This window comes from Choloepus didactylus, chromosome 12 (genome assembly GCF_015220235.1).
Source record: "Choloepus didactylus isolate mChoDid1 chromosome 12, mChoDid1.pri, whole genome shotgun sequence".
Taxonomy (NCBI): domain Eukaryota; kingdom Metazoa; phylum Chordata; class Mammalia; order Pilosa; family Megalonychidae; genus Choloepus; species Choloepus didactylus.
In genome coordinates this window covers 93,120,488-93,146,899 of record NC_051318.1, presented here as the reverse complement: position 1 = coordinate 93,146,899, position 26,412 = coordinate 93,120,488, and the positions used below count along the sequence as shown (strand labels likewise).

Here is a 26,412-nt window from a genome sequence, read left to right as displayed (position 1 = left end):
CCCTGCTCCTTTCCCCAAAATGCATCATTACAGGAGCCATACATCATCATCAAATAAAGACCAGGAGCTGAAAAAGCTTCAAGCAAACAAAAAACCACAATCCCTTTTATTTATAACAAATAATCTTACTCCCTTTGTAACTAACTCTTTTCCCATATAATATAGTGTGAAATCTTTTCTACGTCAAGAATTCATGCCTATACTTTTATGGGCTGCATAGTATAACATAGTATGGCTGTGGTATTAATGTAAGTATGGCTGTATTACTGGACACCCAATAGATTCTTAATATCCTTTACTAAGGATTTACTTAATATCCTTACTAATATCCTTTATAAATCTACTCTTTAGCTACTCTTTAGCTAAATCTTTGCCTTCATTCATAGCTGTGTCCTTAGGAGAACTTTCTAGAAGTGGATTTCGAGATGTTGTGGCCTCATCGTGGTTCCACAGCACTTAGTAAGTGTTAAAAGAGACTACTGGCTGGAGAAGTTTAATCTTTGTTTTGGCCCATTCTCCTTAGCAAGTTACATACAGGACTACGAGTTAAAAGGTTTAGTAATTTTAAAACAGAGGTGTGTGTGCTCCCAAGGAAGGCATCAGACAATTATTCTAGAAGGTTAGGAGTGGAATTGTGTATCCTCCAAAGATAGGTTCAAGTCTCAACCCTCAGTCCCCTGAATGTGACCTTACGTGGAAACAGGGTCTTTGGAGACATGATTCGTTAAGATGTGGTCAAACTAGATTAGGATGAGTCCTAATCCAAAATGACTGGTGCCCAAATAGGAAGAAGAAATTTAGGCACTGTGATAATTTGAAGCTGCATGTACCCCAGAAAAGATCATGTTCTCTTAATCCATTCCTGTGGGTACAGATCTATTGTAGGTGGGACTTTTTGATTAGGCTATTTCAATTGAGAGGTGACCCATCTCATTCAATATGGGTCTTAATCTCCTTACTAGAATCCATTATAAGAGGATAAAAGACAGAAAAAAGCCCCAGAGAAGCTGAGAGAAAAGCCCTGGAGAAGCTAAGAGGGGAGGCCACTGGAACAAGAAGCTGGAAGCAATGAAACCCGGGACAGAAGGACCAGCAGACATCAGCCATGTGCCTTCCCATGTGACAGAGGAGTCCCAGATGCTGGCAGCCTGTCTTCAGAGTCCAAGTATTGTCCTGTTGATGCCTTGAGTTGGACAATTTCAGGGCCTCAGAACTGTAGTTTGTAAGTTAATAACTCCCCATAGTAAAAGCCAACCCATTTCTGGTATATTGCATTTCATCAGCTTTACCAAACAAAAACAGGCACAGACAGGCAGACATGGGGTCAGGCCCTGTGAAGATGGACGCAGGATTGAAGGGCTCCATCTACAAGCCGAGGAAGCCAAGGACTCCGGTCAACACCAGAAGCTGGGAGAGGCAAGGCAGGATTCAGAAGGAGCATGACCCTGCCGACACCTTGATTCTTGACTTCTCTCCTCCAGAACTGTGATAGAGAATAAACTTCGGTTGTTTTGCGCCATCCTGTCTATGGTACCTCATTACGGTGGCCCCAGGGAACTGAGACGGAATCCCTGTGTGATGGAGGAGCTTGGACCAGAAAGTCACCCTGATGCTGAGCGGGTGCACTGAGGGAAGGCGGACAGTGCTGGATGCACCTGGGACAAGCCCAGCCAAGAAAAGTACCTTTCGGCAAACCTGCAGGTCTGCAACAACTTCTTGATGTGAAAAAGCTGCTCCCGGATTTCCTAATGTGGGAAACCAAAACAGGGGAGAAAAGTTGAACATTATAAACAACCCTGGAAAAAAATACGCCCAATTTAAACTCCTTCTTCCAAATTTAAATGTTGCGTCCAACCTTGAAATGATGTAAGTATAAAAAGAGCCTTTGAAGCAGAGTCTATATAGACAGGGGCCATCACATGAGCCCACAGAGCCATAGAAGGTCCCGGTGGAAGCAGGTTTTGTGGCGCCTGAAGCTCACCCAACTTTGGGGACCATCTTTAAGAAAAATGCAAAACTACGCATAAACCCCAAACTGTGCACAATTATATAATCAGGTATGGGGCCTTGCAAAGAGCCCATGCAGATGACTTGGGAGCTTCATTAGCCTCTCCATCATCTGTGCCTGAGTGGGGTGGTTTGTGCATCCCGGGAAAGAGTGGGATGTGCCTTTCCTGTAGCAGGACCCTCTGAGGTGGGGGTTGGGGGTCTGGACCCGCTTCCCCACTCACCCTCACTCTGTCAAGCTCCTTGACTCTCCCGTAGAGGCCCTGGTTGACGCTGAGCAGATTGAAAAGGGGCTGGTGCCATATGCCGTCCAGCAGCCGTTTGGAGAAATTGCTGACGTAGTGCTTCCTGAAGTCCCACGCGGTGAGGATGCGGGCGGGGATGCGGGCCTCGGCGTAGGAGTGGCAGCAGTCGCAGAAATACTTGCCCAGGTATTCGCAGTACCGGAGCCGCTTCACGAACTCTGCGGAGCACGCGGGACGGTGAGCCCCGCGCCGGGCGCTGAGGATCCGCGCTCCTGCAGCCCCAGCCGGATCCCCCCACAGCGCTGGGGGCGCCCAGAGGACTGTTTGTGCTGCTAAAGCTATGGGGTGGGGTGGGGTGGGGTGGGGGGCTGGGAAAGCTGGCAGGGCCTTGGTTAAACGGTCCTTAACGTGGACATCCAGGAGCTCCGCTTTCTTGGAACAGATGCTGGAAAAATAAAACCCTCTCAGATACTCCTGGATTTAGAAGAGGGGTGTTGTATACTGTGGCATGGCAAAGAGAAAGGAATGTAGGGTTTCCAGTCCTGGGTGGGATTCCCGATTATCCCTCTCCCTGGCTGGAAGATTGAGGGCAAATAAGAAACCCTGCAGGCCTCTCTTTCCTGGGGCCCCGAAAGCTGATGGGAATTACAGCAGGCACCTCAGAACTAGATCGAATGATATCACACATATGAAAAGTACTTTGTAAATGGTAAAGCAGTATACATACAATGTTAGAAACTAGTATCCAGAAGAGTTCCCAGAGAAATCAGTGAGAAAAAATATATAAACGTGCAAAGGGTGGAAACAGGCAATACACGAACAAAGAAATACAGATAACCAATAAAGATAGGAGAGAAGTAAAGCAGGGTGACTAGTGGCACTCAAACAGTGATTAGGGAAACCCGGATTCCAATCCAACTCGAACTGCCAAAGCTTCAGCTTTGAGCCATCACCCCCTACTCCTGTGCTGCACTGGGTATTTGGGGTAGAGGGAAAGAGAGGGGGTGATGGGTTTGCACTTGCCCAAATTCTGTCACTCAGGTTGCACTTAGAGTTGATGCTTAAAAGCGAAGTGAAACAAAATAAAGTTTCAGTGGCTGAGAGATTCCAAATGGAGTTGAGAGGTCACTCTAGTGGGCACTCTTATGCACTACATAGCTGACTCTTTTTAGGTTTTAATGTACTGGAATAGCTAGAAGTAAATACCTGAAACTATCAAACTGCAACCCAGTAGCCTTGACTCTTGAAGATGATTGTATAATAATATAGCTCACAAGGGGTGACAGTGTGAGTGTGAAAACCTTGTGGATTTCACTCCCTTTATACAGTATATGGATGGATGAGTAGAAAAATGAGAAAAATGGGGACAAAAACTGAACAAAAAATAGGGTGGGAGGGTGTTTTTCTCACTTTTATTTTTTATTCTTATTTTTACTTTTTCTGGTATAAGGAAAATGTTTAAAAAATAGGTTGGGGTAATGAATGCACAACTATATGATGGTACTATGAACAGCTGATTGTACACCATGGATGACTGTATGGTATGTGAATATATCTCAATAAAACTGAAAAAAAAAAACAGAAACAACCCAAGCGTCCATCAACAGATGAATAGATGAACAAAATGTGGTATAACCACCGAAAGGAATGTTATACATCCATGAAATGGAATGAAGTTCTGCTACATGCTACAACATGGCCAAGACTTGAAAACACTCTGCGGAGTAGAATAAGCCAGACACAAAAGGACAAATACTGTACGATTCCACTGACATGAAATCTCTAGAATAAGCAAATGCATAGAGACGGAAGGTAGATTAGAGGTTACCAGGGACCGGCGGGGTGGGGGGTAGGGATGGAGAGTTACTGCTTACTGGGTATGAAGTTTCTGTTTTGGGTAACGAAAAAGTTTTGGAAATGGATGGTGGTGATGGTAGTACAACACTGTGAATGTAATTAATGCTACTGAATTGTATACTTAAAAATGGTTAAAATGGCAAATTTCATGTTACCACAATAAAAAAAAATTCAAGATGATTTAAAGAAAAAGAAAAACACACCAAACAAGTAAGTATGTGTGTACTTTATTATCAAACCCTGGATTAACTATAGGACATCCCTCTCGAGTTGACAAATTCTTTGTTAAGAATTTATTCAGTGCCTCATGATTATGTCTGAGCCCTCAAATGTGAAACTTGGAAAATTCTGTTATGTTGTGTCTGTGTCCTGCCCTGGATTGAGAACTATGACACAGCAGATAGTATTATGTGCTTATAAGCTTCAATATAGTTTATATTTCTTGTATATTGAAATCTTGTAGAGGGTGGCCCTGAATCTGGAGAGTCTGGCCTAACTCTGGGAAGTTTGAGTCAAAACTGAATGTACTGAGTCACTGCAGTTGGTTGGTATCAGAAGTAGTGAAACAGCACAGAACTTTGGAACCACGTTTGCAAGACCCAACACTGCATCGTCATGGCAGGCACACATCTCCACAGATATCTGAACTTGGGCAACTACTTAAAAAGTTTGTAGAAGCATGTCACATGTCTGTAATTTCTACTCATGCATCCAGTAGTTACTGAGGTACCAAGATACAGTGATGAACCCAACTAGATCAGCTGGGAAGATGAGACATTAAAAAAAATTAGTTACAACCATAACGCATGTTAGGACCGATCATTCTTGGCCTTACCAAACAGAGCCCTGTGTTCTATTTTACTTCTTGATGTGGAATTCCTCAAAGTCCTTTCCCTTCAGAGGCTGCAAACTAAAGGCCAAGGGAGGCCTTTCCACCCAAGCTCCTCTTTCCAGACTTCCTTAGGCCAGACCTACAGACACCCTCACAGCAGAGCAGGGGCTTCCAGGACTCAAGTGGGGAGCTTGCATTTCGATTAGGCAAAGTGTCATTTTCTAGGCCTCAGAGGGCTACCTCCTCAAACGCTCTCAGAGGACTTTGCCAGCTCCTTGGTAAGCCACTCATTCATTTAACAAATATACTCTTTGAAGACCAACTATCAGATCTAGGCACCGATCTAGGAGCCAGGATAAAGCAATGAGCAAGCCAGTCAAAATATCTGCCCTCATAGAACTTATCGTCTACAGGGGAGGATGGGCAGAAACAAAATAAACCAAGAAAATATGTGAGAGTATTTTGGAAATACAAGTGCTAAGAAAAAAAAAAAGAAGAAGGGGAGGGTAATGTGAAGTGTGGGCAAGTGTGTGCATGTGTGTGTTTGCAACCAAAGGTGTGAGGGGGTTGGCATTATTGATAGGGCAGCCAGAGAGGACTTCATCTCTTGAGTGAAAATGTCAAGGAAAGGCATCTACCATAGGGACGTCTAGGAAGAGAGAATTCCAGGGAGAGAGAAAGCAAATGCAAATCCCTGAGTCAGAAGCGAGCCAGCAAGGAGGTCCCATGGCTGGAGCTGAGTGCCCAGTGGGAAGAGAACCAGGAGGTAAGAGTTAAAGAGGTATGAAGCCAGTCACAGAGCCTTCTAGGTCATGATGGGCTGTGCATGAAGGAGAAAACGGTGTCCAGGAAACTTCTCTTTGAAAAGCATCTCTCACGAAAGCAATGCACTGCCCCATTATTTTGCTATTCTTTGCCCTGTCATTGCATAATAAGCAGACCATCCACTGCTCATACTTACTAGGTTCTATTGGAGTTCCACAGCCAGTGCACAAAAAATTCTGTGATGCTACCACGAGATCCCTCCTAGGTAGAGAAAATGATAACAGTTACATTTCAAAGAAGGTCAAAGGAACATCTGCCACTGACTGAAAAAGAAATTGATGTCATACTTTTCTTGGATTGGAGCCTTATTTTTTTTTTGTCTTTTTTTTTTTCCATTTTGGAAAAAAAAATAGATTTATTCAACAGAAATCTCTGGATATTTTTTAAGTTGGAGCTCCTTAAAATTCCCTCCTGCCCCAAAGCAGAAGAGAGCCTTTAAGGAGCTGTCACTACCCATGCACAGGATTCCGACTCCAGAGAGAATGAGAGACAGGTTATACATGGAAGGCATTCAGGGGAACAAGGCATCAAAAGGTGACACACCAAAAGGTGATCATTCACAAACGGATCCAAAGAAATTCAGAGACAAAGCTATCCAACATTTCTGGTGTGAGATTTTCAAAGGAAGCGTTTTCTACTGAACTGTTGGTGCTATGATTTCACATGTGATTTGGAAATACAGAAAACGTTGTAAAATTTGAATATGGTCCAGGGTCAAAAAAAAAAAAAATGGCCAAGGTAAAAATATGCTGAATCCCAGCCCACGTGCCCTGAAGAGCGCCCAGGGGTGCCCTAACAAAAGGCTACCCCATGCTAAGGAAAGTGATTTCCTCTTCTTGCCTACAGAGGGAGCCCTTCAGCCCAAGCAGCCCCAGGGACCTCCCAGCATTCTCTGGAAAGAAAAAGACAGAAAGACAATCAACAAGGCACCTCCACAGATCACAATCAGCAGTCCTCACCAGTGCTTTCTTACTCTCTGCAGTGTGCAGCACCCTGAATTAAATACAAACCAAGAGGCATGGGAAAATGCTAGTTGGTCCAATTGTCCCTTTGTCTATAATCTGTTATGTATTCTCAGAGCACATTACAATTAAACTACTTCTTCAAAAATATATAAAATGGTTTTATTTCCTTTTTTTTTGCATCATCTGAGGTTGTTTTGTCTCTTAGGACATTTCTTTGTTATTTCCTAAGCGAACTATGCTCTTTTTATTTCCATTCTGTCACATTTCTTAATGATAGGAGCTCCCCTGAAGAATGAGTTTTCCTTTTTCTTATTAAGTCATTTATTTATTTTTATTTCACACTGAACTTGAATATAGAGTTACCCAGGATTTTTTTTTTTTTTTTACAAAAAGTCAATACACATACCTATACCTGGACATTTCACTCTAAGCTAGTCCATGTATACAGTGAAAAATGATTACAAGGTATAGCCTAACAAATGCTAAGGGGACTTTTCTTTTTTAAAGCAATAGTTTTTACAATTATTAAATTTCATCTTGCACAGTGAAGTCATCATACATACAGGGCAAAGTGAGAGCTTTTATATTTGGGTTTATTCTTCATTTAACTTAAAACACTACTATGGTTGAATATTATGATTACAGTCCTTCACTTATTCACTGCTGCATATAAAATGCCAGTAGTGAGTGTTATCCACTGGCCCCAGCTAAGAGGTTTGACACTGCACACCACCTCTGGGGTGACGGTCATCATCCTCATAGGCTTCTTCATTGTAATGGTGCCATCGTTCCTGTTTGGGATCAAAGTCTACCAGTTCTACCTGATCCATTTCATCAGTTTTTTCTACTTCTTTCCTCTGAGGTAGGAGTTTTTCCACCAAAGACAGTTTATCAGAAGAGAGAAAGCCATTCTCAGGGAGTTGACCTTAAATTTGATGATTAGGCGACCCTTTCCATATGGCCTGTGATAAACTGGCATGCCTTCATTTAGCACACACTTGATATCTCCATGCTTGAGAATCTGACCTACATGGGAGGTGATGACTGTGGTCTGGTTGTCAAGAGTGGATGTTGGCTTTCGGAAGCCGCACAATGCTTCAACCAGCTGCGTGTCCATACACGCGAAAAGGTCTTCTCGTCGTCAAGTAAAAACAGCATGATCCTTCTGATCTAAAACAATGAAAGTATCTCCTGCCTCCAGTCCTGGATCTTGGTCTCCTTCATCATGGAGTGTTATCTTTTAGGCCATCTTTCATGCATTTGTCAATATGAACTTCTAGAATCTTCTCTCAAAATATCTTCCTTCCATTGCAACTTTTGCATCTGTCTTTAGGACTGATCCATTCCCCATGGCCCTGGCACTCCATGCACACAGACTGAATTTGCTGTATCATTCCAGTACCTCAACAACTGGGACAGCACTCTACTGCTCCTTTCTTACCACCTTGGCCTTCACATTTGTTGCAAATCACATTCCAGAAATATGGAATGCTTCATGAACTTGCATCTCATGCAGGGGCCATGCTAATCTTCTCTGTATCGTTCCAATTTTAGTATATGTGCTGCCGAACAAGCATCGCCCAGGTTTTTAAAATTATGATTTTTAAAATTCAAAATTAGCCCCTTAAAAATTCCCTTGTAAGCCCATTTAATTTTCAATTGCTATGTAATGTTCACAAGTAGTGATGTGAGGTTAAATTCTCTTAACTTGTCAAAACTTACCGAACCTCCCAAAGCCCAGGATAAAAAGAGTGTCAAGTAAGCAAACACAGAAAAATATATTCAATCTTCCTTTTACCAAAGCAAACCACCCTGCTTCCATGGAATTAACTGAGTTCAGTCCCAAACTTGTTTTAAATTGACAGGCAGCCCAAGCAATGACCTGTACTTACTTGAGAGGTGGATGAAGATTAAAAATGATTTGAAATCTAGGTGGGTCCCAGTCATCAGTCCGTCTGATCCTAGACTTCAATTTAATTTTCTGCACTACATCCACACTGGATTCAAACTCTTTTCGGACACACTCTTCCTTTAAAACCTGCATAGTACAGAAAAAGATTTAGTAACAACTTAAATAAGCCTAATTCAGGAATTTAAATATAAAGAACATTCAAATGTGTCTGCAATATTAAAATGTGCCATGAAAAATTAAAACTGCTTTCAACTTGAATAAAGGATATGTCAAGAGCCTTCCATTAATCTAAAGCCATCTGCAGAAAAATTGCTTCAAATACCACCTAGCTGAGATCCCTTTGATTAGCAGTTTTAGTTAGCTCATCTGTTTCCAGGTTTCAGCCTTACATTAAGACGGTCATTTTGACTTGGAATACTTTCAAAATGGCTGAAGCTGAAGCCTTCTCTCTCTTTCATTCATCAGGCTGACAACTTCGACCAATCCAACTTCTCCAGAGTGCACACCTTGCCACTGTCTTCTGACTGGTCTCTCAGGTGTCCATCAGAACCCTCTGTTGTCCTGTAGCTTCCCCAGAAAGAGGATCTCTTAGGAGCTCTCCTCTACTCATAAACGCTCTGTGGCTCTCCTCGGCACCATCCCATTACACTTTCACATTAGCGTTTAAAGTCCAATCCCCTGAAATTAGCATTCTACATCCTCCATAATTAGGCTGCTTCAGTTCAAGCCTTTTTCCCCATGAAGATCAACCTCCCCCCAATACTCAGTAACCATGCCACGCACCTACCTCCAAGTCGTGTCCACATCTCTACCTGCTTCTACTCCGCCCTCAAGCTCCACGTTTCCAATCAGGCTTCTAAGGTCCCCTAGTAAAATTAAACGCTCCCTGCTCTGCATTCCCAGAGAGCTTTTTTCCTATCCCATTTTCACCTTTGTCACCACGTGTTCTGCCCTTAATGCACTGGCTGCTCCCAGAGGGCAGGATGTCCTGCAAGAGAACTGCTCTGAGCTTTCAATTGAGGCAACCTGCAGTAGGAATACCAGTCTACCACTTATCAGCACTGTGGCCTGAGAGGCTGGGCCAAATGGAACCAACAGAATCTACCTAACAGGATTAAAATGTGAAGTGCTGAGCACAGTCCTGTGTGCATGATAAACACACAATGAATGTCAAATTCCCTCATTCATTTTGGGTCTCCCCAACACCCAGCACTCATACAAGACACCACATCACCATCTGAAGTGAGCCTCAGACAAAAGGAGAATTTAAAAACTTTCAATCCAGGATCAATTTATTTTGATACTTACTACTGAGCTGGCTGCATTCAGGGATCCCGTCAGCTGACAATGAACTTCCGACCGCATCCAGCACTTCTGGAAAACCCGGTACAACTCTTTGGCGATCAGTTCAGCAGAATTGAAGTCTGGCTCATACGTGACGCTGAAACGTAAGAGATGTCAAAACTGGCAACGTGCATTCCCGAGATGTGTATTTTGGGGTCATCCTCATGCTTTCAACTGTTCTTCCCAGTCCCAGTAACTCAGAGGAGGCGGTCAGGTAAGAGACCGGGCATCAGTCACCATGCGTTCTGCTCAACATAATTCCTCCATTGTCAACAGAACATCGTTTTACGTATTTAGGGTACCAAGACCTGGAGGTGTGGTGACAAGAGCACTGGATTTAGAGTCAGAAGATCTGAGTTCGAGTCCTAGTGCTGCCATTTAACATTACCGTATCCTAAGGCACATCACATGGTCTTTCTGAGCCTCAGTTTCTCCGGCTGTAAAATGGGGCAATGAAACCTGTTCAGCCTTCCCATGAGGATAATGAATGAGAATGAAACAAAAACTTTTTATCTAACCTAAAAACACCATAGACTCCTTGGTGGTGATTATTTCATTTCTAGGTAGTAATCCCTGTCATTGGAACTGGCTGATTAAGGTCAAGATGTCAGAGGCTTCGTATTCACCTTGCCCTGAGCCAGGAGGTGGCAGCCCCGAGGGTCAAGGTTAAGACAGTTAATTACCTTTGAGAGGAGCTGGAAGAAGAGCCGCAGGTTTCAGTGACAGCATTAAAGTCTCCAGGTTCTTCAGGAAAATAAAAGAGAGCAGTGAGGTCTTCTCAGTCTACTTCACTTAATCATAGCCAACCAAAAAGAACACAAAATTGTTCCCTGCATCATAGAAAGAACCAATGATTCACCATCTCCACGCTTCAGGGCCTTTTGGGTTTCCGCTAAGAGACAGATAACGCCCAGCGATGGCATTAAAGAAAAATATGCTCTTCTTCATAACAAGTATCTGGTTTTTCATTCACTTCGAGTGAGATGAAAGAAGATTAGTTATCAAGGCATTTGAAATGACTGGAACATCTCATCTTGTATGTCAGAGACAGAATCTGATCTTGGGAGGCTTTCCTTCGGTGCCGCTGTGATGTGGTACTGCATGTGATGTGTGTTTGTGCGGCAGGGAGTGGGGAGGGGTGGGGGTATAGCAGTCAGATCGGAGGAATTCCCAAATCTTACCTAAAATGACAAATTCCTCAAAGGCACATTTGTAGGCCTCTTTCCCCACATCATAAGGAGTAGATGTTTCAACCACTGGGCTGACTTGTAACACAGCACAACCTAGAAAAAAAAGAGAAGGGGGTTTTGCCATCAAGAAGTGAAAGAAAAACTGTGCAAACTGCAACACCCAACTCAACAACAATTGGAAAATGAAAAGGGCTGAGTTTATTTAAAAGGAATTTAACAATTCAGCTTCACTGGAATTCATAGGGGTTCATAATCATAATCTGTCTACTTTTATGTATGTTTCAAATTTTCCATAATACAAAGTTGTAAAAATGAAAACCAATGAACAACCAACCTCCAGCTTCATAGCCGGGGTAAAGAATAGAGGAGCCATAGACATGTTTGTGCCTTTCAATCCTTAGTTGTACCAGTCTGGGGAATATCCTAAGGATATCATTAAAAAGAGAATGAAAAACATGAAAGGGGGAGGCTTTGACTGCAAAGGAACTATGTGTAGTCCATTTAAAATACTAAAAACTGCCTGAATGCCTAATATTAGGGAATTGATATTGCAAATCATACTGCTCAAGAAATGCCACCATTAAAAAATGTGAAAACTGTAACAACATGGGAAAACAGTTATGAAGCACTGTTAAGATAGAACAGTCATCTATACAACTATATTACTATCTTAATGCAGCTATATTAATGTAAGTATATAATTATTATGAATGCATTTTTGTAAAAAAAAAAAAAAGTATCCACTTGAATAAGCATGCGAAAGTATGCAGAGAAAGGAACAGTGTTCTTTTAGGGAAATGTTACAGCCCATGAGCTGTGTAGAGGTTACATCCATGGGCTTCGTAGTGGCTGGCCTAGGGTTGAAAACAACACTCTGTCTCGTCCGAGCTGGGTAACTATGAGCAGTCTCAACCTGCCAGCCTCAGTTTCCTTATGGATAAGAAGGAACCACACCCCTCTGTGGTTCCACCAGTCTACTGACTATGTGTCTCTGTAAACTACAATTTACATTGTGACTTGGTAGAAAAACAAAATACATTTAACTGATACAAAAGTTTTAGGAAATAGTAGTCACCCTGACAAGCAAGTTACACTCTGCTTGTTTCTGTTTTATTTCATTGTTTTAAAAAATGCTCTCAGTACCAATCTGCAGTATGAAAAACCCTGACCTCACTCATAAGGTAATATCTATCATCACAAATTTGACAAGGGAGATAGTTAATAAAAGGGAAATATTTTTATTTGGGTGGTAGAAACATTTTTAAATTTCATTTGATATATTTGTATATTCTTTTTGTTTCAACCAAACATAAATTTCCACTAAACTACTCAACAAATATTTATAAAATATCTGTTTCAAGTAAGGCACTATGGTAAATGGAAATGAGAATAAGGTGATTTCTCTTCAATCATGAGTTCAAAATCTCCCGAGGGCCAAAAGCACAAGCAACAATTAAAAAAAAAATAGATAAATTGGACTTCCTCAAAATTAAAAACGTCTATGCTTCAGAGGACATTATCAAGAAAGTGAAAATTCTCCAGAGAATGGGAGAAAATATTTGCAAGACACACATCTGGTAATGGGCTAGTTTCTGAAATACATAAAAAAACTCATACAGCTCCACAACAAACACACAAATAACACAATTATTAAAATGGGTTAAGAAACTGAACAGACATTTATCCAAAGAAGATATACAAATGGCCAAAAAGCACATAAAAAGATACTAATTTATTGAATCAAAACCACAGTGAGATACCACTTCACATCTACCAGAACAGCTATTTAAAAAATGGAATATCACAAGTGTGGGTGAGGATGTGGAGAAATTAGAACACTCATACAATGTTGGTGGGAATGTAAAATGATGCAGCCACTTGGGAAAACAGTTTGGCAGTTCTTTAAAAACTTAAACATACAGTTACCATGTGACCCAGCAACTCTACTCCTAGATCTACACCCAAGAGGACTGAAAACATATGTCAACACCAAAACTTGTGCACCAATGTTCATAGTAGCACAATTAGTAATAGCCAAAAAAGGAGAAACAACCCAAATAACCATCAACTGATAAATGGGGGATAAACAAAATGCAGTATATATAAACAATGGAATATTATTCAGCCATTAAAATGAACGAAGTACTGATACATACTACAACATGGATGAATCTTGAAAACATTATGCTAAGTAAAAGCAGCCAATCACAAAAGGCCACGTGGTATGTGATTCCACTCACATGAAGTGTCTACAATAGGCAGATCCACAGAGAGAGAAAGTGGATTAGTGGTGGCCTGGGGAGAGGGGATGGAGGATGGCTGCTAAGAGGTTCAGGGTTTCCTTTTGGGTTTGTGAAAGTGTCCTAGAATTAGATAGTTGTCCAACCCTGTGCACTTACTAAAAACCACAGAATGGCAAACTTTAGAGGAGTGAATTTTATGGTATATGAAAGATTTCTCACTAAAAAAAAAAAAATCTCAAGATGTGGCTAAGACACACCCTTAACCACAAGAAAACACAGTTGCATGCCACGAACCTAAGAAGTTCATGAAAGGAACATCACTCCCACTGAGAGGTCAGGACCAAGTGCTTCGCTAGCTAGAAACGTGGAGGGGGCACAGGCACCAGAGAGAAGAGTCAGAGAGAAAACTTGGAATAAAATGCAGATCGTTTTTTCCCACCCTGTGGTAGTCTGAAGCTGTTATGTCCCCTAGAAAAGGCCATGTTCTTTTAACCCATCCCTGTGGGTGCAGACCTATTGTAGGTGGGACCTTTTGATTAGGTTGTTTCAACTGTGATGTGACCCGCCTCATTCAGGATGGGTCTTGATCCTCTTGCTGGAGTTCTTTGTAAGAGGGTGAAACACATACAGAAGCTAAGAGATGATATTAAGAGAAGCTCCTAGAGAAAAGCCCCAGAGAAGCTCAGAGAGGAAGCCACTGGAACCAGAAGCTGAAAGCAATGAAACTTGGCAGCAAAGGACCAACAGATGCTGGCCACGCGCCTTCCCATGTGACAGAGGAGCCCCAGGTGCTGGCAGCCTTTCTTCAGGGTCAATATATTACCCTGTTGATGCTTTGAGTTGGATATTTTCATGTCCTTAGAACTGTAAATTGTAAGTTAATAAATCCCCATTGTAAAACCCAACCCATTTCTGGTATATTGCATTCCGGCAGCTTTAGCAAACCCAAACACACACCATCCTTCTTCTCTCTGTTGAGCTGAGCTGTGAAGACCTGACCAAGAGGTCAGGGAGACTCCAGAACTGTAACTATATGCTTCTGGGGAGAGAAGTAGGTTTACAGAAAAGGAGAATGAAGCAACTACGCTAAGAAAGGAAGAGACAAGAGGTCACAAAGCCCCAGAAAAGACAGCAGCTGTCTCTCCACTGCTGAGTTCTTATGTGGCTCAGCTGTACCTCCCATCACTGGGTTCAATTCGGAATCCTCAATACCTTTTAAAAAAGGTCCCTTTTAATTTGAACTAGGTAATTCATTCAACAAATATTTATTGTGCACCTATTTTGTGCCAGGCGTTTGTTACATACCACACGGAGTGGGCTTTTTCCTTGCCACTAAGAGATTCCTGATTAAGACACTAAGATACTAGGAAAAGGATGTCAAGAGGAAAAGCAAATTTTAATTTTTAATCATTTTTGTTGGGGAAATGGGTTGTGAAGAAGTGACAGAGAGATGGCTTTGGTGTAGACATGTTAAGTTATAAGTTCTGGGATGCCAACCAGGTGGAGATGTTCAACAGGTCTCAGCCATGTGGTTTAGAAGAGAGGCACAGGACCAAAATCACAGAAATGGGAAATATCAACTGAGAGAGAACAATTGCAGGTGTTGCCATGGATAAAATTGCTCAGAACACGAATAAAGAAAAAGAGGGAAGTAGAACTGAAGGCAGACCCCACATTCAAGAAATTCTCAGAAGATGCCAAACCCTAACTTCAGTTCTCCGCATAGGTATTGCTTCCTCCAGAAAGAACTCCCTGAATCCCCAGATGGGGCCAGTTGCTCCTCCTCCACTGCAGCCACACTGGGTACTGCCTCTGTGAGAGGAGTTACCCCACGCAGCTCCCTGAGCCATCTGTCCCAACATGCAAGCTCCTTGCGGGGGCGAGCATATGTTTATTGTATTTTCAGCACCTCGCACATCACATGCTCATGGTTTGCTGAATGAATGAAGGAATACTTGAAAAAGGAAACATACAAGGCAGGAGAGCTAAGGAGAATGCTGTGGCACAGAAAACACAGGAAGGGGGAAAACATCCATGACTGCAATTAAAGAGAGCAAGGATGAAGCCCAGGGAAAGAAAATCAAAACAGGATTTGACAACTGGATAGAGCGTGAGAACCAATCCCAATCCAACATGGCAGTAGCACTGGTGGGGTTTCTATAGATCACACAAGATTTAGACATAAGATTTAAATATATATTTTGTGATTTGAAAAGTACATGGGTAGAATAAAGCATAAAGCTTCTCTACATTTGTCCAACTTGCCTTCATAGCCACTGTCAGAAGAAGACGACCCAGATTCTTGCTTTATGTTGTTATTTAAGGTCTCTTCAGAGTCAGCTCGATCATTCTCCAGTGACCCGCTGGCTTCTTCTATAGTCCAGCTCTCTGTCTTCTGTTGACTCAGAATCTTATACTTCATTTTCTCCATTGCTGATATAATCCTATCTGCAACATAAAAGTGGGCATTTTCCTGTAGAAAAAAATATATTATCAGTTAAAATAATATCAGTAAAATACTCATAGAACAATCAACTTTACCTCAGAAAATGTCTGGTCTTTGTCCCGGCTTCTGAGAGAGAACCTCTAAAACCCCGGAGGGGACCTGAAGATTGAGTTCAACCAATGGCCCATCATTCAGTGAATCCTGCCTACATAATGAAGCCTCAATAAAAATGCTAGACAACAAGCTCAGGTGAGCTTCCCCAGTTGGCAATACTCTTTGACTACTGTCACCCATTGGTGTGCCAGGAGGGTAGTATGTCCCTGAGGACAACAGAAGCTTCGTGTTTGGGACCCTTCAGATCCTGCCCTGTGTGCCTCTCCCTTTGGCTAGTTCTGGTTTGTAATCTTTTGCTATAATAAAACTGTAATTGTAAGTATAGCCCTTCCCTGAGTTCTGCGGGTCATTCTAGGGAATTATTGAACCTGAGGGACCAACTGCTGAAAGGCAGTTGGCCAGAAGTAAAGATGATCATGGGAAGCCCTGAATTTGTGGTTGGTGTCGAAAGTGAGGACAAAAGTTGGGACGGTTCCATCAAGCTTTGTAATTGGACTTCCACTCACAGAAGATGGTGTCACAAGTCTTGGGCAGACTTGGCAGTTTGGAGGACTGAGCCCTTACCCTCAAGTTTTGTTAGTTCCTTACACATCATAAAGCAAATTTTTCACTGAGGGTATATGAGCTTGAAAAGGCAAGAAGCTACATTTAAGTGGGGTTAATGCCTGTAAGTAAAAATGTTCATTTAACTGATTTATAGTCATTCTATGACTTATAGTCCACATCTTTGAGAGACATAAGAGTTAGCCCACTGCACACAACAAACCACCCAAGTTAAATTTCTTGTGATTTGAAACCCTAGGTGCGTGGTAGCCCATGGCAGACATCATTCATCAGTTATGGAAAACTTTCCAACCCAGCACAGACCCTGCCTCAGAGACCTTCTCAGTTTGGTGTTTTGGGCTGCCACCACCAATCAAACGCTGAAAGGAAACCTGTTTGCATGCCTTGTTAAGCTGAAGTTTCCAGGTTTAAATCAGAACAGCACTACCTAAATCATCAAGAATCTCTGCAATTAAAAAAATATATGTATGAAGACAGTGCTTACCTTTTCTACATCAACAGGGAGCACAAATGCTTCAGGTGTGAAGCAATTCAAGGAAATTGCTTTTCTACTAACTCGAGCAGCACCTGCCAATAGGGGACATTATTTGAAATAAGGTAAAGGAAGTTCAAATATTATCTCAGAAAACAAAAATTTCTAAGGAGCAGTTTTTGAATACTGTAATGAAAAATGTGAGCACACTTTTATTTGAAATAGGATGACAGAAGAACAAAGACCCTTCTGGCAGTGCAGTGGTTTGAAGCTGTTATGTGCCCCAGAAAAACATGTTCTTAAATCTAATCCATGCCTATGGGTGTGAACCCATTCTAAGTAGGACCTTTTGGTGAGGTTGCTTCAGTTAAGGTGTGACCCATCTCATTCAGGAGGGGTTTTAATCCTCTTATTGGAGTCCATTATAAATGGAATGAACACAGAGAAAGAGAGAGAGAGAAAGCCACAGAAACAAGAAGCTGAAATCAATGAAACCCAGAAGAGAAGGGAGAGTTCAGCAGATGCCGCCATGTGCCTCGCCATGTAGCAGAGGAGTCAAGGATCAACGGCAGCTGGTCTTTGGGAAGAAAGCATCACATTGATGATGCCTTGATTTGGACATTTTTCCAGCCTCAAAACCGTGAGCAAATAAATTCCCATAATTTATCCCAACCCATTTCATGGCATTTGCTTTGAGCAGCCTAGGAAACTAAAACAGGCAGGTAGACATTCATATAACTACAGGAGGTGATGGTGCCTTGATGAAGAGCATGTCTAAAATAAGCTGTTAGAGTTCCTGAGATGCATCCCAGAAGAAGGGGTGGGAGTACAATGGGAGTGGAGGTCCATGAGCGGAGAGGAGAGAAGAGGACTGTAGGGAGCACGTAGAGAAAATGGGGCAAGGCCAGAAGCAGGGCTATAAGGTCAATGGCTTACTTCAACTCATGACAACTGACCCAAAACTTCCTGTTTGACAGAAACAAGATCTGAAGAAGGTCAGCCTTGCTTCTCTGAAGTGATGTTCCTCCATTCCAAATCAAGAAGAAGCTACAGAAGGTATAGCCTGTTGACTCTTTGGTTCCTATACCCTTAAGCCACTTCACTGGCAATGAACCCCATCAAAATCAAAATTATTTCTGCCATGGGATTTCTCACTGCAGCATTTAAGGCAACAAATTTCTGAGAGAGCCATAAGACCTGAGTTGTCCCAACCTGCTAAATTCAAGGAACAGGCTACAAGATGTCTTGGTGACTGGGCAGCTCTGAGGATGCCAAACAGAGATCCATGCAGGGTTCCCCAATCCCTGCATCATGTCCAAGAAAGGAGCTGTTCCACGAAAAGCTTTGAACCTCTTATCTTTCAAGGCTGTTGGGGATTAGCAAACCTTTTTCTGTAAAGGACCAGATAGTAAATATTGTAGGCTTTGAGGGTCATCTGCCTCTGTTGCTACTACTCAGCTCTGCCATGAGAGTAAGAGAGCAGTTGCAAATAATGCAAACAGGTAGCTGGCTGGATATGGCCCGCAGGTTATAGTATGCAGACCCTGTGTTATAGAGGAAAGAACACAGAGAAGAATCAAAAGGATGGGTTCCAGTCCCAGCTCTCCATTCACTAACTGTGTCTCTGTATTAAAATGTCCTCATCCTCTAAATCGGGATAGCTACCCCCACAGAGCTATTCGAGCACAGAAGGAGATCAGGAATGTCAAAGTGCTTTGTAAATATGGAGATCTTATACAAACAAAAGACTTGTGGTATTGTTTCTTACCACCCGAAGAAATGTGTTCGGGCTCAGGTGGTCTTTTCCCTACCATATTTACCTAGAAAAGGAAATCCTGGTGCTGGATAGCAAAATCCCATCCAAGACATATAGACCAACGGCATAGAATTGAGAGTTCAGAAATAAACCCACACATCTCTGGTCAACTGATTTTTGACAAGGGTGCCAAGTACATTAGTTAAGGAAAAGAATGGTCTCTTCAACAAATGGTGCTGGGGAAACTAGATATACACTTGCAAAAGAATGAAGTTATATCCCAATTGTATTGCACATACAAAAATTAACAAAAGACCTAAGCATAAGAGCAGAAGTAAAAAAACTCTTAGAAGAAAACATAGGGGTTGAAAACCTTCATAACCTTGGACTTGGCAGTGATTTCTTAGATATGAGCATAAAAAAGCATGAGCAACAAAAGAAAAAATAGATCAAATGAACTTCATCAAAGAACACCATCAAGAAAATGAAAAGACATCCAACAGAATGTGAGAAAAATAATTGCTGACCTGATAAGAGTTTAAGATCCAGAATATATAACTCAACACCAAAAAGACAAATAAGCCAATATTAAAAATGGGCAAAGGACCTGAATAGACATTTTTCCAAAGAGGACATGCAAAAGGCCAAAGAGCACACGAAAAGATGCTCAACATCATCAGAGAAATGCAAATCGAAACCACAATGAGATAGCATCCTCTCCCACCAGGATGGCTCTAATAGAGAAGACGGACAATGACAAGTGTTGGTGATGATGTGGAGAAACTGGATGATGGGAAAACATTGATGATGGGAATGTAAAATGGTGCTGGCTGTTTTGGAAAATAGTTTGGCAGTTCCTTAAAATGTTAAAAGTACAGTTACCATATGACCCAGCAATTTTACTCCTATGTGTAACCCAGGAGAACTGAAAACTCATGTCCACACAAAAATTTGTACACAAATGTTCTCAGCAGCATTATTCATAATAGCTGAAAAGTGAAAACAACCCAAACGTCTATCAGCTGATGAATGGATAAAATATGGTATATGCACACAATGGAATATTGGAATGGAATATTATTTGGCCAAAGAAAAGAATGAAGTAGTGATATCTCCTGCAACATGGATGACCCTGGAAAATATGCTAAGTAATGGAAGCCAGTCACAAAAGCCCACATATTGTATGATTCCACTGATATGAAATGTCCAAAACAGACAAAATCTATTGGGACAGATAGTAGATTAGTGGTTGCCTAGGGCTGGGGAGTTTGGAAGGAAATGGGGATTAACTGCTAATGGGTAGGGGTTTCTTTCTGGGGTGATGAAACGTTCTAAAACTGACTGGGGTTATGCCTGCACAACTCAGTGGCTATACTAAAAACCACTAAATTTTATGGATGAGTTGAATGGCAGATGGATTATATCTCAATAAAGCTATTAAAAGCAAATCCCGGGGATTCTGGGAAGATGGCGGCATAGAAAGAAGTGGAAGACTTAGTCTCCCCCAGAACAATTCATAAATGAACAAAAAACCAGTAAATAACCTGGAATGGTAGCGGGGAGACAAATGTGACAGTACACTCAACTTCCACTGACATGAATTGGGAGGAATGCCCGAGATCACAGCATAAAATCTGTAAGTAAAACTGCAGACCCGCGCTGAGAGCCGAGAACCTAGAGCCGGGAGCCCCTCCCTCACGGAAGCCGCGCTGCGCACTCTCTCAGCCCAGCTCCAAGTGAGCTTTTAATAATAACTGCTCAATACAGACAGCAAAACCTCAACAAGCAGACAGAGGCTTTTGGCGACAACTGACCTTGGGAGAATCGGGGGAAATATTCTGTCTCTCGCTCTCTCTCTGTGGAGAAAACCTCAGCTGTTCTCAGCCAACAAGGCATTGCAGTAGAGACAGCCTCACACATTCTGCATTCTGAAATGAGCTGAGAGCCCCGCGGCACAGCCAAGCGGCCCAGGGCTTCCCTAGAGGGACGGCGCACACTGATGACATAGCACGGCATTTTCTCTCGGCTGAGGGAGGATCGCGGCTGGGAGGGGGGATCCACTCGGAGATCCCAGGGACACTACACCAAGTCCGGTGGTTTACGGGACACCGAGAGAGAGCTGCCCTTCCTCCCTGGCCACCCGTGCGCACGCCCCACATTCAGGGCGGGCGACTCCAGCAGCGTGACCAGGCTGAGCTCTCCAACTGAGCATACAAGAATCATTTCCCCATATTACTGTCTGGAGGGATATAGGTGGCTCACAGACACCATCTGCTGGTTAGAGAAAGTGTACATCACCAAACTGTCTCTGAAAAATTAGATCGATATCCCTTTTTTTTTTTGATACAACTTGAAAGAACCCTATAAAGCAAAACAAATGCCAAGAGGCCAAAAACAACAGAAAATCTTGATGCATATGATAAAACCAGATGATATGGAGAATCCAGCTCCAAACACACAAATCAAGATTTCGGAAGAAACGTTATATCTTGCAAATTTAATTAAAGAACTACAATCAAAGAACGAAAACATGGCAAAGGATTTAAAGGACATCAAGAGGACCATGGCCCAGGATATAAGTGCCATAAAAAAGACCCTAGAAGAGCATAAAGAAGACATTGCAAGAGTAAATAAAAAAATAGAAGATCTTACGGAAATAAAAGAAACTGTTGGCCAAATTAAAAAGACTCTGGATATTCACAATACAAGACTAGAGGAAGCTGAACAACATCTCAGTGTCCTAGAAATCCACAGAACAGAAAATGAAAGAACAAAAGAAAGAATGGAGAAAAAAATTGAAAAAATCACAATGGATCTCAGGGATACGATAGATAAAATAAAACGTCCAAACTTGAGACTCATTGGTGTCCCAGAAGGGGAAGAGAAGCGTAAAGGTCTAGAAAGAGTATTCAAAGAAATTGTTGGGGAAAACTTCCCCAACCTTCTACATAATATAAACACACAAAGCATAAATGCCCAGCGAACTCCAAATAGAATAAATCCAAATAAACCCACTCCAAGACATATTCTGATCAGACTCTCAAATACTGAAGAGAAGGAGCAAGTTCTGAAAGCAGCAAGAGAAAAGCAATTCATCACATACAAAGGAAACAACATAAGACTAAGTAGTGACTACTCAGTGGCCACTATGGAGGCAAGAAGGCAGTGGCATGACATATTTAAAATTCTGAAAGAGAAAAATTTCCAGCCAAGAATACTTTATCCAGCAAAACTGTCCTTCAAATTTGAGGGAGAGCTTAAATTTTTCACAGACAAACAAATGCTGAGAGACTTTGCCAATAAAAGACCTGCCCTACTTCAGATTCTAAAGGAAGCCCTACCAACAGAGAGACAAAGAAAGGAGAAAGAGATACAGAGAATTTTAACAGACACATATAGTACCTTACATCCCAAATCACCAGGACACTCATTTTTCTCTAATGATCACAGATCTTTCTCCAGAAGGGACCATAAGCTGGGACATAAAACAAGCCTCAAGAAATTTAAAAAAAAAAAAAAAATTGAATATACTCAAAGAACATTCTCCAAACACAATGGAATACAAATAGAAGTCAATAATTTTTGAACTGTAACTCCACTATTTACTTCCTACATGATAAAAAATACACAAACTCTAAGGACAAATCAGTGGTTTTGAACTCAATGTAAAATATGTAATTTTAGACAACTATATAAAGGTGGGGGGATGAAGGAGTATAGGAACATAGTTTATGTGCCCTATTGAAGTGAAGGTGGTATCAAAGAAAAACAAGATTGATATGGATTTAAGAGGTTAATTTTAAGCCCCACAGTAAACACAAAGAAATTATCAGAGAATATAACCATAGAGATGAAATTAGAGTTTGGGTTAAGAGAAATGGGGGAAGGGGCAATGGGAAGCTAAGAAATGAGTGTAGGGTTGCTGTTTGAGGTGAAGGGAAATTTCTAGCAATGGATGGTGGGAAAGAGCATTACAACATTCTAAATGTGGTTAATCCCACTAATGGAAGGCTAGGGAGGGGGTGGAATGGGAAGATTTAGGCTGTATATATGTTTCCACAATTAAAAAAAGGAAAAGAAAAAAAAAAGAGACAGTCTAACTAGATGACAATTGAATGCTAAGGATGAACTTGGATGGGATTGGAGGGTGAAAGACAGGTGGCTCAAAGGGACACAGTTGAGACATAAGGAAAAGGAAATATAGAATGCAAGCATTGTATCATTGTTGCATCTCTTATACTTCTTAGCTGCGCTTAATGGAATTACATAAAACAATGTTCTTGTTCATGGGAAGTGTATACGTGAATTATAGTGTATGCTCAAGGATGTGTGCAGCTAACTCTCATATGTTCAGAAGACAGAGAAACATATGATGGATGATAGATAGGGAGGGAGGGAGGGAAAGAAATAGCGATGTGGCAGCATGTTAAAGTTGGTGGATTGAGCTATCGGGGGAGGGGGGTCAGGGTATGATGGAGTTCTGTGTATGGGGCTAGTATTGTTTTTGCAGCTATTCATTGTAACTTTGAATTTATTTCAAAACAAAATAAAATAAAATAAAGCAAATCCCATCCATGCCTTAGTGGCCAAGGTCTGTCCTCCCCATCACTGCCCCCCACCAATGAAAGAAAGAACCAAAGAGATCAGGACTTCCTTTTCTTAATTCCCTAAAAGTTTAAAAGATACTCTCAAAAGAATGAGTAGTTAACAAAGATACTTAAGGATTTCTGGGACTGTCTGTGCTTCAACAGAAAGAGGTTGGCACATATTTTCTTTCTCAGAGAAAGACAAAGCTTCAGGATAATTTAAAACTGCAGAACACTAGTTCCTGTCAGGCGTCTACTACACCCAAGGCTCTTCTCCAATTACTTTCTACCTGGTGATCGTGGTTATGGATGGTGGCAGAGGGGCTTTTGCTTTTCTCCCTGTTTTCCTCACTCTTCACTGTGAGACATTCTTATAGGGAGATTAATTTCTTATTTAGAAACCACTAAATTTACAAGTCACTATGGGGGGTGGGGGGGCCTGCAATCAGAATCTGTCATTTTGCTCAAATTTGGCTCTTATCTCAAAACTTTCCCATTAAAAGATCATCCCAAATTTGCCATTCTTAAACAAATAATGTGTGAAAAGTTATCATCATCCTTGCCGTGCAAAGGAACCAGTGAACCCCATATTACAGATGGGGCGGGAGACTTATCTGCTAGTTCAAAACAAATAAATATATACATGAATTGATAAATAGCTTCTAACATAGTTTTGAAAGAAAAAATTCATTGAATAAAGTAGGGTTCTAATATAAAGATAAATGTATAACAAAGAGTGACTATGCCATATTTTAAAATATTTAAAATGAATATTTTATTTTTATTTAAATTAAATATTTTATTTTTATTTTTAATATTAAAAATAATAATATAATAATAATAGTAAAATATTTAAAAATAAAAATAAAATAAATATGCCACAAATAAGAACATGAGCTGACTGACTCCTGAGTGGCACTTTACTTACATGGATTATCTCCTTTTAGGAATTTGAGGATTTTAGGAATATACACATCTCCTCATAGCAATGGTACTTTGCAGGGAGCCCTTACTTTAATGAAAGATAGTTTTGTATAGTCTTTGGGGGAACTATGGTTATTGTTTTTAGTTCTTCCTAGTTTCTAGTCATCCCATACAGGTAAATACAACAGATGAGGGAAGTTCATCTCCAATTGTAAGAATGTGAGACAGAGCTCCCCTGTAAAATGTCTGGAAACACCTTCCATCACCCTCACTGAGTTGAGACGGCTTCCGGTGTTCTCCGTCACAGACGAGTCAATAAACTATAAGTTCCCTGAAGGTGGACACCAGCTCAAAGCTGAAGCATAGCATCAATTATCAACTATCTATTGAGGTTAAAGCATGACAATTCCCTACAGGCTAAGGAGAAAGGAAAGTCTTGGTTTCACCCGTATGACCATCCCAGGTGGCTGGTCCAAGTCAATATTACAGAAGCGAACACGCGGAAACCCACGCACATTTTTTTCTCACGGAAGACAGTAAGGTGGGCTTGAGACCAAGGCAAAGCAAGCAGGTGCACAGACGAATAGAGGAAGTCGCCAAGCAACGTTACCTTCATCAGCGGAAACTGGAAGGTGGGCAGGCTTGCAAACAGCACTGTCAACCTCAGGGCATGGGGAGACGGCCAAAATCTTTGAGTCTGTGAACCAAGACGCCCGAGGAGAGCTTCTGGGAAGTGCCACCTGCTTTTCTGTGGAAGCCAAGGAGAAGTCTCTACCCTTTTTGTGGGAGCCACAGGCAGAGTTCAGGGTATCGCCCGACAATGGTGTCTCCATCAGGGAGTCCCTGATGGATGTCCGGGAAGGGCCCAAGGGAGAGGAACCTGAGGTGTCCTTGGGGAAGTGGTTCCCACTGCTCCCTGCTGTTGGCACCTGGCAGGACAAATTCTGCAGCTGGAACTGTGCACACTGGGGATTAATCCAGGCAGCCCTGTGCCTCGTGAGCTGGACGTTTGATTGGCAAGGGGCACGGTCAGTGTCCGAGGGGCTGGGCGAACGATCCAAATCACCAGAGGTATTGCTGACCCCTTCCCAGGGGTCCACAGGAGAATCCTGCTGGCCGGTAGACTGAGAACCCATCCTTCTTGGCTCAGGACTGGTGTCACGCTGTTCAAACCCGATCAGAAGAGCTCGCTGATGCTGCTGTCCTACTCGGAGGTTGGGGACGTCTAAGTGCAAATGAGCAAGAGTCATTCGGTATCAGTTAGGGTTCTATCCTATCTTAAACTCCCAATTAAATTTGAACTGCATACAACATAGTAAATCCCACTTGGATTTACTAGTCAAAAAAAAAAAAAAGGCCATAAAGCTAGCAGCAAACATAAGGGGGCCCAACATTGGGATAGGAAGTGTTTTCAAAGCATAAAAGCAATTAAAGAAGCCACAAGGGATATGGCTGATAAATCACATAAAATGTAAAACATTCGTACATCAAAAATTATTCCAATAAACTTAAATGTCAAATCCCAAATAGGAATACCATTGGGGAGTAAAGATATACTTTCATATATACATACTTCAATTTTTATTTAATCTATGGTTGTGTTTCATCAAAGCAGGCAAGGGACAGTAACATAGAAGGGGATGATCAGAAGTGCTAAAAACTTTGCTTCATTTCAAAAACAATAGCTTATAATATTTAAATAAAGAACACACCGGGCATCTAGAAACCATCTTTGAAATGGGCCACTCAGCTTCACACTCAGTTTTCGGCTTTCAGTAAATGAGCTGACGCACCAGTAAGACGCACTCTTGCAAAGGGAATTACAGACCCAGCAAATGTTTCCTTTGACTGTTCTCCCACATTGTCAAGCTAAAATCAGTCTTCAACAGCAAAAGCAAGTTCAGCAAGAGACAGAAGAAGACTGTTCAGGCAAGTTTAGCTTGAACCATGACAGTCTACACACATGCCAGTGGTGCACACCAGATTTTGGAATCCATTCCGGCCTGCAAGAACTGAGAGACGATAATTTCTGTTGCTTTAAGCCACCCGGTTTGTGTTCCTTTGTTATGGCAGCCCTGAGAAACAAAGACACTGGCTATTTGACATTTGTCTAGGGCCATGGCAAACCTG

At 41.7% G+C, this 26,412-nt stretch overlaps 1 protein-coding gene and 2 pseudogenes across 8 annotated transcripts in view; all 3 read right to left on the bottom strand.

The window, feature by feature from the left end:
* The window catches only part of RUBCNL (rubicon like autophagy enhancer), a 93,096-nt gene that overhangs the window by 38,056 nt on the left and 28,628 nt on the right, over positions 1 to 26,412 (bottom strand). For all 8 annotated transcript variants that reach the window (XM_037800196.1, XM_037800199.1, XM_037800197.1 and 5 more), the window contains 10 exons: positions 24,893 to 25,507; positions 17,029 to 17,111; positions 15,686 to 15,893; positions 11,169 to 11,270; positions 10,671 to 10,731; positions 9,952 to 10,084; positions 8,624 to 8,769; positions 5,903 to 5,967; positions 2,232 to 2,470; positions 1,684 to 1,745 (listed from right to left, as the gene is read on the bottom strand). In XM_037800196.1, the coding sequence (XP_037656124.1) occupies positions 1,684 to 1,745; positions 2,232 to 2,470; positions 5,903 to 5,967; positions 8,624 to 8,769; positions 9,952 to 10,084; positions 10,671 to 10,731; positions 11,169 to 11,270; positions 15,686 to 15,893; positions 17,029 to 17,111; positions 24,893 to 25,418 (1,625 nt within the window). In that variant the 5' untranslated portion in view covers positions 25,419 to 25,507. Of the gene's footprint in view, positions 1 to 1,683; positions 1,746 to 2,231; positions 2,471 to 5,902; positions 5,968 to 8,623; positions 8,770 to 9,951; positions 10,085 to 10,670; positions 10,732 to 11,168; positions 11,271 to 15,685; positions 15,894 to 17,028; positions 17,112 to 24,892; positions 25,508 to 26,412 lie in introns of those variants that run through there.
* LOC119507107 lies at positions 6,485 to 8,612 on the bottom strand (annotated as a pseudogene).
* Positions 8,209 to 8,308, bottom strand: LOC119507520 (annotated as a pseudogene).